Source organism: Drosophila mojavensis, unplaced genomic scaffold (genome assembly GCF_018153725.1).
Source record: "Drosophila mojavensis isolate 15081-1352.22 unplaced genomic scaffold, ASM1815372v1 contig_81, whole genome shotgun sequence".
In the NCBI taxonomy this organism is placed as follows: domain Eukaryota; kingdom Metazoa; phylum Arthropoda; class Insecta; order Diptera; family Drosophilidae; genus Drosophila; species Drosophila mojavensis.
This window is the reverse complement of record NW_025318907.1, coordinates 5,975,834-5,990,555: the sequence shown is the minus strand read 5'-3', so window position 1 is coordinate 5,990,555 and position 14,722 is coordinate 5,975,834. Positions and strand designations below refer to the sequence as shown.

Here is a 14,722-nt window from a genome sequence, read left to right as displayed (position 1 = left end):
GACTCGAGATTAATTAATGAGAGAGGCTGCCGAAGCTGCCAACGACGTCTCTCGATTGCTGTTCTCTGTCAATCCCTATATATAACATAGGGAGTATGTTATTCCTGCTAAATCGTGTGTCGAAACCCGCTCGAGTTTAATTGAAGGCAATGCAATGGAGATTTGCATATGAAAGCGGAAGTTTGTGAGGCACGCGCCGCCAGGATAACCCGTCCTTTTTTATAAACATTTGCATAGTGAAAATTTATGGCTGCTAAAAAATGACACCTCACAGTTTTTTTATTCACTGCAGCTGCACTTTATGCTAATGAAAAAATGTAAACACAATTTGAAAGGGTTGTTCACAAAAAATGTACCACCGGTGATCGAATAACCGAAAATGCAAACTGATTTACTGCTAAAGAGAAAATCTATTGGAAATCATATGAAGTGGCATGAGCATATGCCTGGGGCTTCTTGGAATATGGAAAATATCGAGCAATTCACAAGTGAGAAACATCTGTGAAGTAAGTGTTGTAATCAAAAGAGCCTTTAGCTGACTGTATTAGAAGGTTAGAAGAAATAAAATCACAAGAAATATAAATAAACATAATGAAATTAATGGAATACGAATCTAATCAGAAAAAAACAGTAAATACGGCTATCTACTACCTGTTTTGATTGAACACCATAATATTTTTCATCGTTGGAATAAATTCTGTGAGGCTTATAGGGTAGGGTCCCTTATCAACCTACGAAAAAGTAATTGCCTTTAGTGGAAGCATACTGTTGGGTACAACTTTCTCAAACAAATCAAAACAGCTTAAGGCAAATGATAAAACTTTTCGCAATAGATGTAAATAAAACTCTTTTTTGTTCGCCTAGCTAAAAAAAGGTTCAGCTCCCAATCAATTCACATCAATTGCAATCAACAGCTTATGTTAACTTTTCTCACACGTTCTATTCAATCAAAAACCACTTGAGTTATAATAATAATAAAAAAAAAATTACAAGTCCCAGCCACAAAAATTATCCTTTATTAAATTGAATACTCGCATGAATAGTGTTTCCTTAATGCTGTCCAAAAATTTGCATATGAAATATTTTGGGGCGACAAAAGCTGACAAAAGCAGGCCGAACGACCCGAGCTGACCAAACCAGGTGCCTGCACTTCACAGACACAAACACCCTCTTACATGTGGGTTTATAATAAGATTTGTTTGGTGCTTGTAACCCCAAAGAATTAGTCTCAAAGCTTTATCAATCGACGACTTTAATGATGGATCTTAACCTTAGATTGAATTTGCAAAACATACTGAAATGTTTTCCTTTTCACTATTTCTCACAAGATTTTGCAACTGCAGGTACACACAAAGCCCGCATTGGGATACAGATCCAGGCGTGTGGGCGTGGCCATGCGCTCCTCAAAGGATGCAAATTGTCGCTGGTGATGGACGAACTCAAGGCTGACCTTATCATTGAAGCGGCGCCGGGGCTTTTCAGCGAAGGGCCTGTAGCGATTGAAAAGCTCGCACATAATCTCGTTCGGATACTTGAGTTGAATTGGTGGTATAGGATAGGGCGTAGCTGCATCATTGCATCGGATACAGGGCTCATCCTGTATAACTGACGTCTTGGCATTGTCATTCTCCCAGACCCCCTTCTGGATTTGACCCGTGTGCATGTGATAGAAGACGCCCTCGCCGTTCTTAAAGCCCCGTGCAAAGTGACCCTCATAGCGATTGCCATTAGCTGCATGTGGATAAAAAGGGAATACTTACTCTTCATCAGAACTGTTGTTGAAACACATTCTGCTCACCATAGAAGTAAACGCCCAGGCCATGCTTGAAGTCTGCTTCCCATTCGCCCAGATAGATGCTGCCATCGGCGTACCACTGAATGCCCATGCCATGCCGACGATTCCGAAGCCAGCGTCCAAAGTACACACAGCCATCCGAATAGAAGTGTTTGCCCTCGCCGCATTTCATATCGTCGTACCACTGGCCATTGTACACGGTTTGCAGATCTGTGCCGCGTTTGCGCACCATCGAGCCGGCGCCTTGGCGCTTGTTATGTGACCATGTGCCATTATAGACAAGCTGTCCCTCCGGCTGCTTCTTCTGCGCGTAGTAGCTAGCGGTGCGCTCCGCCGTGGTTTTCACTCCCCAGTCATGGTTCTTGTTGCGCAGCCAATACCCTTTATAGGTGCCTCCGTTCGGGTAGACAAAGGTGGAACGGACACCCGTACTAGAAACAGGCTTGTTGGGGCAGAAGAAGCGCTGCAGGCAGGTGCGCATTATCAGAAATTTACAGTATTACTATACGATATATAAACGATAACCAATGTTCAATGCCTAATCGAACAGAAGGAACACGGTATGTTATATCCAAAAATTCTTGTATTTTGTTGTGTGTTTTGTAAAATAATAAAGGTTTCACTGGAACTGGAAATAAGTTTCATAATTTTTAAATATTTCGTAACACAGCTTGCTGGGTATAAACTTACTATACGAAAACCTACATACAATCCTGTATTAGAACTAGGGCAATGATAGTATCCAAATCGTAATGATTATCTTAATAAAAAAAATCTTAAGCAGAAACATTACTTTTTACTGAATATTCTTGAGTATTTGGTTATAGTTCGTTGATTTTAATTTTTTATTAACTATTTTACTTTATTGACGCTTCATATATCTTAAAACAAATCAATTTTTCAATGTTTGTAACGTGACACTCTTCTGATCTCTCTCTGTCAATTAATTGCATAGAGAAACAAGTAAGAAGGCTCCAGTCGAGACTGCTCGACTAGGAGATACCCTGAACCCTCCAAGCTGATATTCTAATCAGTCTGGACTTCTTTTATGCACACATACATACACATGCACTTATAAGCACGCTCTGCTGACTGCGCAGTTAGCAGCGACTGCGCTTGGGCTGCGCTGCAATGTGGGCAATATTATGAGAATTTATTTGTTGAATAATTTCTTTTGTAGACATACGATCTTAATGAAACTTTCAGAGCGTAATCAGATGGTTAAAATATGTGTACATTCCAAAGCACAAGTCTCTAGTACTTGAAATGCGTTTTTTACAAATTGGGGGTGAAGGGGGCGTGGTATCCAAAATCTGTAAATTACAAAATCTTTGTGTCCAATAACTCTATATACAACGCAAATTTGAAGTCTCCAGGTTTAAAAGTGTTCAAACTAGGCTGAAAAAACCAAGTCGATTTTTCGATTATTCTCGATAAAAAAGTTATCGGATGAGTTATCGAAAAAATAAAGCAAACTCGTACTGCCTATGGTATACACGAGTATGCATGCCAAATTTCAGCTCTCTAGCTCTTATATCTTCTGAGATCCTTTTGCTCATACGGACGGACGGACGGACGGACGGACGGACGGACGGACGGACGGACAGACGGACAGGGCTATATCGACTCAGCTCGTCACGCTGATCAAGAATATATATACTTTGTGGGGTCTGCGATGATTCCTTCTGCCTGTTACATACTTTTCACAAAACCATTATACCCTGATTTCCCATTTTCAATGGGTTCAGGGTATAAAAATATTTTTGTAAGCAAATTAAAGCATTAAGTCCCTTTGTATGCGAATATACATACATATTTGATATTATCAACTCAACTGAATATACAGTTCACGAATAAATATTATGCCTAAAAACAATTCATATATACTTTATTCTGTAAATATATCAAATATATCAAATCTCATTCAGTACGCACATATAGTAGTGGCACGGAATATTAGGTCTAGCTAATACCTTGCAATTTATTTTGTTTTATTTTAAGCTGTTTTTCCTTGTCTTTTTCATTTTTATTTATTTATTTATTTTTTTTTTTTTTTTTGCCAACTTAACGTATGCAGCATATAAATATTTAATTTTAATTGCTCGCAGCATTTATCCATTATTAAAATATCAATTTTGTGCTTCACAATTTCTGATGCTTCTTCTTCGTTCTATCATATCTATTATATGATATTTTCGTTATCGTTATCTACTTTGTAACATCGGCGCAACCTTAGAACTTTAAGCCGACAGCTTAATGGCCGCCAAATACCTGTGTAGGTACTGGGACAACCCCAGTGCGTACAATGCCTTGATGGCCGCTTGCCACGCCCACTGGCCACGACCCAACCCCGACCCCAACCCCAACCATAAGTTCAACTCGCAGTCGCCCACGCTGTCTACTTAATGATAAAAGAAAGGACATTAGCGGACCGCGGCGCATCTTCACATTTGGAGCGCCTTTCAAGTGAAAAGCAAAGAATTAAAAAAAATTAACAACAAAAAGGAAAAAGGAAGCGCCAACGAAATTTGGGGGAGAGGCACAAAAGAAAGACGAGAGTAAAAATAAAAAATAAGAAAAGAAAACGAAAGAAAAAAGTAAAATGTGCCACGCGAAAGATTTGAAATTTTTCGTCCGCCCATTTATCAAGTTGCTTTTATTTCGTTGCGTGGGCGTAGTTAAAAATTAATAAATGAAATTAATGTCGGCGACACTTTGTCCTAAAAGGAAGAAGCAGCAGCGTCACTAGCAGCAGGACTTGGCCAAAAATGGCCGTTGCCAAGGGTTTCCTTTGAGGCCAGCTTGAGAGCAAACGCTGCTGTTGCTGCCGCTGCTCGAGCTGTGTTTACATCAAAAACATTTTCATTTGATATATTCTGTGCCTAAAAGTCGATAATGCTTTTTGCACCGACAGCTGCGTAACATGAATTTAATTAGCGTACGCCCAACACTTTTTTCCTTTCTCTCTCAATGTGGACCTGGGTCCATCTGAAGCTAACACAATTAACTGCCCAACGGGAAAGTTAACGAAAATAAAAAAACGTATATACACAAAAAAAAACTTTGCATCTGGCAAAATCTTTGTAAATTCATCTTTGTCGCTGCCGGTGATTAATCACAGAGGCGGGCAGCCCTCCACGTGGCTTGCCCCTATGCCCAATGAACAGGTGTAAAACCAGCTGTGCGTGTGTGTGTGTGGGTGGGTGTGGATGTGCCCTTAAAGTGTCCCCCTGGTGCTGTACCGTCGCAAAGTTTGCGCTTAATATGCAAAACTGTTCAAGCTTTGCGGTGGATTAAAAAGTTTGCCAAGCTTCGCTCCCGACCAGGCCGAGCAAATGGAGTAAGACATTAAGCGCTCTTAGCCAAATTAGCGCTGGGGTAGGAGACAACTGTACCCAAGATTCAGGTGACAAAATCGCATTCTTCTAAGCCAAAATATGTCTGAGCTTCTAGTAACACAGTTTAAATTGAATTCTTGGTAGATTTGACTGAATCTATAGGTACACTTGGCGTGTCCACATTATTCTTGGAGCACTCTGTGAACCGTTGCATCCACAATTAATCAAATAATGTTTTTGTTTTCAATTGAAAATAAAATAACAACAAATTTATTTGCTGAAATGCAATTCTAACATAACAAAATAAATATCAACTAACTGCCTAGATTCAATCTGGGATCGATGATGCCTCCTCCGGGTGTTACCTCGCCAAAGATTCCGCCGCCTGGATTTTTGGACGGTTGCTTGGGTCGCTGATTGTGACCCCAAGGAGGCAGTTCATCCAAAATACCACCTGCGGGATTCCGCGAGGTGAAAGTCGGCTCAAATATGGCTGGACCCGGTCCAGATCCAGAGTTTGTGCTCGGATTGGGAAAATGTATGGGATTTATGATCGTACGGCCGGGCGGAAACATTTCGTCGAAAGTCGCCGTGGCCAAAATTTCATTAGCCACATCCAAAAACTTCTTAGACAATCCACGCTCCAGGCCAGGCACAATCTCATTGAGGTACAGGTCCTGATTGTCGTTGATCAGGGTGTTGCCCACCGTACCCAAAATGCGATCTCCGTTGAACAGATTGTCTAGCTGCAGCTTAAAGTCCTTGAACTGTATTCTCATGGTCATCTTGGTGAACTTGACGTACTCCAAACCATGCCTCAGATAGCGTGTGCCGCGCATTTTGACGGACGCCTTGGCATTATCTAAAATCAGAAAAAATCGAGTGTAAGTCTAGGAGTTTACTATCCCATTTCCCTGCACAAACCGCAATATCCGCGCATGTTGCCTTTGCCCTGAATGTCCAAGAGCAGCAGATTCAGTCGCATAGAGTGTTTGCCTTGGAAGTCAATGCGAGGCAGCGTTATCCACAGATCATAGGAGATGTCCTCCGGCTTGGCACTAAATAAGGTGTCACATAGATACCAATGCTTCTCAAATTCTCCATAACACTCACATAATGCGATCGATTATAAAATTGCTGCCACCTGTTGCCTCCAGCTCCGAAAATGTTGCCTGGAATTGGCTGCTGCGGCCCAGCTCAATGTTGTCCAGTTGCAGTGGCTCCAACGGGGGCGTTCGATAGCCATCTCCTAGATTGCCATGCACCAGCAAAGGCCGCAGACGGTAGACGGCATTGATGATGCAGCGTTCCAGCTGGGGATCATTCCGAGCACAGGGCGTTATGCTAGAAGCTATAAATAGTAAGCACATAAATAAGTGCGGAAGTTGATTTTAAAGTGACCTTGGTCCAAAACGTGCAACCTTCAACTGAAGTATTGCTGCGTTGCAATTTTATTAACTACTACTATGTCATACACTATATACATATGTATATGTATATAAAAGCTTCATATGTGGCGTCTAATTTGTTGTACACTTTAGCTGAGCATAATTAATATGCGCAACAGCTGCAATCGACGAACTGTTATTGCCGAAATCGTGGCTTTGACTTGACTCAGGTCAGTAGCCCTTCTGATGGCAGACTGGTGGTCAGTCAGTATGCTTATACGGCTCAGAGAGTAATGCAGCCGTACGATATCATATTTGAATGAAAAAAGAGACTTAGATTAAGCTAATTATTTATGCGAACATGTTTTGAAATATATTAATTTATACTCGACGGAATTAAGTTTATGAAATTAGGTATGCAATGAAAGGCATATAATAGAATATGTATATTTACAAAATTCTCTATCAACTTCAGAACCTGGAAATTAAAATTATAAATTTTTCTCAGAGCTCGCCAGATTAAATATGTAATTTCATTAAAACAAATCACTGAAACAACTTCGAAGATCTGGGCATTGATTGGATCCAGTTTGGATAATAATTAGTAATTAAAGATATATGTTATTGATTTTGAATTATAGTTTATTAACAAAAAATTGATTTTTTTTAATGAATTTTAATTATAATTAAGAAGTTTTTCTTAGTTTATTAGGCATTAAAGGTTAGTAGCCAAATATAAACAAAATATATGTAAATATATATATACATATTTGTTGATATATATTGTATTTATGTTATTAATCTACGATTTATTGATTTTATTTTAGCAGAACGACACCTTCCACATTGAAAGGTTGTGACTTTCCCTGACTTGGACACACCTATAAATTGCATTGCATTTTAATTGAGAGCTCAATGCCTGGATATCGCTGTTTGATTGACTGATTGGCTAATACGTTCGACCTACAGCAATTCGGAATTTCCCAGATGTATTTCCCCATTGCACTCTACTCACGCAATTTGGCGCTGCTCCAGTGACACAGAGCCAACATTAGCAGCAGCAGCAATAAATTTGAGCTGTGATCAGCGAACATCTTGAGAGGCAGACAATCGGCTGAATGAGACTGAAGCACGAACTATATATAACTGAACGAGACTGCAGCACTGAGCTATAGTTATATATGTATATTCAACTGAAAGCGAGAGTGAAGCGTTCTCGTTGCGCCCGAGCGATCGACTAAATATTCGCCAAGTCGAGCGTTGCTCTTTTGATTGAATTAAAACGAGGTGTCTAGTGACGAGACTTAATACTTGGCTCAGCTCGCTTTGAATGTGTCTTTCTATCCATTGGAAACTTAACGCACTGGCCCGCACACGGTCATTTGGCATTGGGGCACGTGAGCGCGGCTTGCATGTAAAGTAAAATTTATGTAGTTTTAAGTGAATTATAAACAATGCGTAAATCGCGCCTTGCCTGTAATGTTTAATAATAAATGCAGGCAAATCAACTCTGAAAATTTGAATAATAAATTTAGAGGGAATAGAGAGAGAGAGAGAGAGAGAGAGAGAGAGAGAGAGAGAGAGAGAGAGAGAGAGAGAGAGAGAGAGATAGACAGAGAGCAAATCAAACACTTGACCAGGCGCTAAACTTGTTAACAATTCAAAAAGTACAAAATTGTCATAAAACAAGAGAGAACAATACGAATATTTTAAAGAAAAACAAAATATTTATGTTTTTCCAAATGCAAATTTCAGCTTTTCATTTTACTAACGAAGCAAACACGCGATTATGATTAGGGGGTGATGAAATCAGCTCTATGAATGGGGGCAGAAAATCACAGTTGAATTTTAGGAAAATGTGATACGGAAACTTAAATATATGCTTAAAATACATCCAAGCGAGGGAAAAATCTTTTAAAGAAAGCTAAAAATATATTAGCAATAACGCCTCTATCGGAGCAGCGCCACGTTCAAAATTTGTCCAGGTTTCCGCACCATATATAAACACTGAAATGATGAGAATCTTGTAAACTGTGAAATTATTCCTGCAAAGAAGATCTCTATTATTCTTATTGTACTGAGCCACAGTAACGTTAGTTAATCCCTAATATGACATTATTTAACACTATTTACTCAAATATCAATATTATTCGGATAATAGTTTTTTTCTCCCAAATTTCTATAAATTGTCTAATTTGTCTTTAGGTAATTCCCTTTAGGTAATTCCAACTAAACAAGAGTCAAAATCTATTCGATTTTATTTAGTGAATGGAATGCCTAAACCAAATGAAATATAAATAGATTGCGGTAACATTTCTTGTTATAGAAAATCAATGAATACTTGAAAACTTACCCATTTTCAGAACTAATCGATGCAACTCGCATTAGTGATGAAAGAACAAAGCAAATCTACTCCAATGACAAAAGGCAACATTTCTGTTCCAGTGGACGCGGTTTCCTAAACTACTCGATGTTAACCATGTGCCCATATAAAATAAGGAAACAAATAGTCTAAATCCAACCCCCTCGACTGCCTTGCGTGCTGCACTGAAGCGCGGTGACCCTTGACACCCAATGAGCAAAGCGGACGGGGATGCACAATTCCACAAATTAAACCAACAAGTAGTTCCGTTTAATATGTAGTATACTATGCTACATTTGAGTCAAAAGTTACCTGACCATAAAACCTGACACGCATTTAAATGATGGGGCAGCAACTCAAAAAAAAAAAAAAAAAAAGGTGGCAGACCATCAGAAACAGCAGTTGCAACCCCCACAAATCCAACTCCCAACCCCTCCCATTCGGCAAGCTTTCTTTTATTTATGCCGTTTTGAAGAAGATAGAAACACATCAAATTTGGTAACAAATTACATTTGATGCATGTAATAAAAATCTCGCACAGCTGCAGAGATGAAACACGTTACAAAAAATATAGCAGAAAATAGGCGTTCACACCGCATTTTGGCCTAATTAAGTTTTCAAGTGCAATAAAATGATGGACCCGGATCCGCAGCAGTTGCTCTATTGCGTGCGGGCATCAAATTTGCGCGAAAGTACATAAAAACACAAGTTAAAAACTTAAATGGATATGCGAGTCGTCCGTCCGCATTAGGACTCCTCCTTACTAGGGCGTCCACGCCTACGTTTTGGTTGAGACTCCTCCGCCGCATCTACACGTCGCCTGCGCTGATTTTTGCGAGCGGTTTCCTGTTGCTTTTTGGACGGCTCCTTCTCTTCCTCCCGTACCTTTTGCTGTTTCTGCTTTTTCTTCGGCGCTTGCTCTGGCTCCTGCTCCGGTTCTTGTTGGTCATCATCATCCACCTCATCTTCCTCTACAGGCAATGCATCATCGCTGTTAGTATGCTCTTCGTCAGCATCCAAATTGCTATCGGACACCTCAATCTGGCTGCTGTGTGAATAGGTACGTTCAATAACAGCTCTCAAATCACCCGATTGTATATTGAAATCCCGCACAGCACCAAAGTGCAAATAATTCGCCAGCCGATCATAGCTTTTGAACTTCTTTGACAACAATATAATGTGCTTATTGAAATTCTCAATAGCCAATATAACTTTCGGTATGAATCGTGTCTCGCGCAGCACCTTGGCTCGCTCTGCCTGAGGCTTGCGTTTTGTTGCTGTCTGATGAGGCTGTTCATCCAAAATATTGTACTCCACATACGATATGAGCTGATAGATATTTGCGGGCAAAGGTTTGCCAACGTTGCGTACCAGCTGCTCAAACCTGAAAATAATTGCGCTTTAAGGTAATTATCGCAAATTGAGAATCTGCACTCACTTGTTGCTTTTCCCGGAGCTGCTGCCCAGATAGTGCCTGGCCAAATTTTTGAGGCACGTATAATGCTGAATAAGAAGCTTCATCAGTCCATCCATATGATTTCCTAAGGGAATGCACACATTTGTAATTTCCAGCAACGTGCGTGTTATAAGTATTAGCTGAGCACAAATGGAACCCTCCAATGTGTCTAGATTTCCACGCCAATAGATGCGATCGGATTCGGGCACTATGTTACATTTATAGCTTAAATTGTTCGCTTTGATAACAAAGTATTCCACATCTTCTAACTGCTTCTGGACTGCTGCATATAGGTACTGTAAACAAGTGGCTGTTGTGCTCATATTGAGAGACTTTAAGCCCAGGTCGGACTGCTCGGAAACGTTGTCATCGTTTTGCCAGCCCAGTACTTTACCCAGCTGCCTAGCTACTGCGTCGAAGAACGGACCGGAATGCGTCTTCTGTCGCTGAGTAAAGAGCATTCGATGCAACAGACCCATCTCTGGATTCTGCAGTTCGTACGTTTGACAAAAGTCTAGAAGCCAAGTGTACGAGTCTATTGTTGCACGCTCTCCATAGTTTATATGATCATAGAACAGCTCCAGCGCCTCTAGCAAATACACAGGCAGCTTGCTGCTACTGCTATCCGTGTTGATATCCTCTTTCATATACTGCACGAGCACATCTTGCAGCACATAAGTGACTTCCTTGCTCTTATTAACAACTGCCATATCTGTGAAACATTAGACGAAGTTAATAAATACACGAAAATAATTTGAATGCAGCTCATGCTCACCAAAACCTTTGACGAACTCTTTAAAACGTCTGCCATATGTCTCGTGGGCCGTACGAACGCATTGCATAAAACACTTGGCCGCAAGCACAGCGCTCTCCACATCAAAGTCTTGCCAAAGCTCGGACAGCCGTTGAATACAGCGCTCATAGATGACTTTAGTAATGTCTGTCAGCAGCTTTAAAGTGCGCTTGCTGTAGGAGAGCTGCTTATAATCAGGTTCCTCACGGATCCCCTGCACTTTCTGTGCCGTAATTTCCAGGACGTAACGCACGAGCGGCTCATAGCTGCGCAGAGGAGCGGTGTTTGCTGCACTTGCATAGGGTACATGATCGCTAAATGGAAACAATAGATAATAACTATCGAAATATATACAAAGATGTATGATAACCCACTCATGTAGCACATGCAGTAACTTTTCAATGATAGCCAGATCCCAAATATTTTTCGGCTGTGTGCACATTTGCTTCAACTTGGATGCATTCACGCTCACATTAATGGTCGCATTACTATCATTGGGTTTTGCTTGCTTTTGTACTTTCTTTGAAGTGTCTGATAAGGCACCTAGATCCTTAATAAGCCTCTGATGCTGTTTGAATAACGGTAGCAGCTGTCGCAATGCATCATTGCCTGCCTTAGAACTAAGCAACGAGTGAGCAATCAAACCTTCAATTAAATTCAGCTGCTGCTGAATCCGAGCACATTTCAAAGGAGTAGCTGGCGGGGCCTAGGTAAAATGAACAGTTAAATACAAGCTTTACGCATTAAATGATAACAGATACTCACTGTGTCTTCTAAAGGTAGTCTATTTGTTACCAAACGCTGCGTGCAAATCGTCAGCAGTCGCTGCATTTCCCTCACATCGCAGCCGGAAGGACCGCGTTCAAAGATGGCTAAGCAATGGGCCACAAACTGCACTAAACATCCTAGATTATCTTTTATATCTAATTGTTCATCCTTAACAATCACTAAACGATCGTAATTTATAGCAAAGTCGGTGTCCAAATCATCTGCGGACTGATCTGCAGACGGCGTGTTGAAGAATCCACGGAAATGAAAATCCACAAACTGGAGCACATGAGGCACCAACTTGGCATTCAGTTCCACTGCACGCTGAAGATCTGAAAATGAGGAAGGCCGTCATTAAGTGAAGTGTCTCTGCATACCGGCGTCTACTTACTCTCGTAAAGTGTGCATCGTATGCCCAATTGCTGTTCAAAACAGCTGCGCAGTATTCCAATGATCTCCATTGTCAGCATATCGAAATTACGCTGTGGATTGCTGCGTGTGGCAAATGAGCTTTGAGTCATCATGGAGTACCCGGAAATGCTGTGCTGGGTGCAAAAGCTGCTGGCATTTTGAGACTGCCGAGCCGAGTTACTGTTGTTCAGCTGTTTGAGAATCATGCAATAACCAAAAATAGCCATGCGACGTGTTCTGTAGTCCCTGGAAGCCAACAAATGGAATGGACATATAGTGAAATAGTATGTGAATATATTGTAGGGAACATACTTGGTCATGGCTTTGCGTAGCACTTCAATCAGCGCATCCCGCACGCGATTTGAAAGCTTTAGCAGCGGCAAAATAAAGTTCATCATGCGCATGGATTGCTCTCCGGGCAGCTAAAACAATAAACAAACAGAAATGTTTAGTGTGTTAATAGTGCGGAAAAATAAATTGACTGACCCACAGAAAATCTTCCATTACAGTTGTAATTGTTTCCAAACACTCCGAGACAGTGTATGTGTCCGCAACACTTAGCATGGTTAAGCATTCTATAAAGGTTTAAAAATAAGTATAACATTGTATATATATCAGAAAGTTAGTCACCAGAGAACTGATTCTGCTCCTGATCCACGACCATCCACTCGGCTATGCGTTTGATTATTCCCTGGCCAAACATAAAACGTCGTCTTATGAACTTGGTCAAGAACGTAATGGCCAACGTATTCAACTTAGGTGCATTGTGCGCTTTAAGCAACGTAAAAGCCAAGTTAACCAATCCGGGAGTGACTACATCCTTGCCATCTTTATTTTGATCAATGAGCACTGTAAAAACCTGCAGCATATCTACATGTTTGCGCTGGAGCGTATCTCGGCACCAAACTGAATACTGTGCCAACGTTTGTTCCTCTTCGTTGTTGCGAATGACATTGCGAAGAAAAGGCAACAGTATACAGCTAGAGAAGCGCGCAGATTCTGGATCACGATTAACAGCTGTCATGGAGATGATAGCGCTGAGCATAAATGGAGTTAGAATGACATCAGGCATATGTAGAAAGTTCTAAGTATGGTCAGGAATTGGTTAATTTTTTGTATACTTGATATGATATGCAGCTTACTCTAAGCATAATCGCTATTTGCTGCTCGCTAAGCAAGTACATGGTGCAATAGTTCAAATGATGTAGCACAGTCTCCTCCGCCTCGCGCAGCTCCTTGTCAGAGTAGGCATCTATAAAAAAGGACTTAGTATAAAGAAAACGAGAGGAATTATGAATACGCACCGATGCTATCAAAGTCTGTTGAATTGCTGCACATATCCGAAAACAACTGCTTATAATAGTTTTTATGAAAATACTTTTCCAGCGATAATAGAGGGATAATAAGCTGTGCAGCGCTTGTGCACATGGAAAAGAGTTGGTAGCACAGCGCAGGCAGCTCCATGGGTGACAATTCCTGCAGGGCGCCTGCAAACTTATTTAGCACAGTCAAACGCTCACTAGGGCTGAGCTTTAGCATACTGCAAGGCAAAATATTGTAATTATCAAGTTAAGAGCAAAAGCTATAGGACCATGGTGATAGAACCAACCAAAACATATCGGCAATGGGTGTCAGAATAGTAATGGGCCAGCGCATAGTGCTCAAATTACGAATAGTGTTATCTCTAAACTCCTGCCCCGTCATGGCGATGTCATTAATAATGAGGCGTGGCCTGACGGAGAGCACGAGCAACGTCTCTGGCAACAAATCTTTCCACGCTACGCACTTGGCATCGCCAGCTCGCATATCATCCATGCAGTGCTCGATAATCCAATTCAGCTGATCTGATGTATAGGTGTTTAAGTCCTGACAGAGACGCGTTATCAAGTCCACGCTTAGCTTGTAGCCCATCTCAACAGTGCGCAATCCATCTAAAAAGCTGCGAACACAGGCGAAACGCTTCTCCTGCGTATCGACGCTGTTGCCATCGTAGGCGAGTAGAAGATAATTCCAAAAATTAATGAAATCCTTTTTAGGCAGTCGGGCGTTCAAAACTGCAGTTAGCTGTTGATTTGATAATTAATGGAAGCAACAAATTATCTTTTACAAACTTAATAATATTGAAGACTCCCTTCTTACCTCCTTTACGCTCGTTTTCTTGATCAGCTCACGGAGCTCCTCAATTTGGTTTTTTTCGCCCAATTTACATACACGGACGTGCAAGGTGGTGTTCATGTTGCTTCTTAAGCTCAAATACTTTATCTATGTTACAGTAAAATCGGTTTTAAATTTAAATTATAGACTTATGTGCAACATTTGGCGCTGTTTTGTATATAGTGGTGGAAGTTTTACATTACAACTTCCCATTATTGACTGTCGGTGCGCCGCCACAATTAATCGATACATCGTTT

The 14,722-nt window shown here is 40.9% G+C and overlaps 3 protein-coding genes and 1 long non-coding RNA gene across 4 annotated transcripts; 1 reads left to right on the top strand and 3 right to left on the bottom strand.

Moving 5' to 3' along the window:
• Positions 1–1,235: 1,235 nt before the first annotated feature.
• LOC6580847 (MORN repeat-containing protein 3) lies at positions 1,236–2,483 on the bottom strand. Its single transcript, XM_002006610.4, has 2 exons — positions 1,799–2,483; positions 1,236–1,731 (listed from the first exon to the last, which is right to left on the bottom strand). The coding sequence occupies exons 1-2, from the start codon at positions 2,274–2,276 to the stop codon at positions 1,322–1,324; spliced, it is 888 nt and encodes a 295-aa protein (XP_002006646.2). The 5' UTR covers positions 2,277–2,483; the 3' UTR covers positions 1,236–1,321.
• Positions 2,484–5,380: 2,897 nt separating this feature from the next.
• LOC6580846 (protein takeout) lies at positions 5,381–7,770 on the bottom strand. Its single transcript, XM_002006609.4, has 4 exons — positions 7,537–7,770; positions 6,247–6,484; positions 6,058–6,191; positions 5,381–5,995 (listed from the first exon to the last, which is right to left on the bottom strand). The coding sequence occupies exons 1-4, from the start codon at positions 7,613–7,615 to the stop codon at positions 5,448–5,450; spliced, it is 999 nt and encodes a 332-aa protein (XP_002006645.2). The 5' UTR covers positions 7,616–7,770; the 3' UTR covers positions 5,381–5,447.
• A 301-nt stretch (positions 7,771–8,071) lies between these two features.
• Positions 8,072–9,481, top strand: LOC122757786. The gene is made up of 2 exons (XR_006357937.1): positions 8,072–8,828; positions 8,885–9,481. It is a non-coding gene; the product is annotated as an uncharacterized LOC122757786 (long non-coding RNA).
• On the bottom strand, positions 9,378–14,667 carry LOC6580845 (Fanconi anemia group I protein). The gene is made up of 13 exons (XM_002006608.4): positions 14,451–14,667; positions 13,921–14,375; positions 13,616–13,851; positions 13,454–13,563; positions 12,942–13,395; positions 12,798–12,886; positions 12,624–12,733; positions 12,292–12,557; positions 11,898–12,232; positions 11,507–11,838; positions 11,115–11,446; positions 10,322–11,051; positions 9,378–10,267 (listed from the first exon to the last, which is right to left on the bottom strand). The coding sequence occupies exons 1-13, from the start codon at positions 14,544–14,546 to the stop codon at positions 9,631–9,633; spliced, it is 4,182 nt and encodes a 1,393-aa protein (XP_002006644.2). The 5' UTR covers positions 14,547–14,667; the 3' UTR covers positions 9,378–9,630.
• Positions 14,668–14,722: the final 55 nt, after the last annotated feature.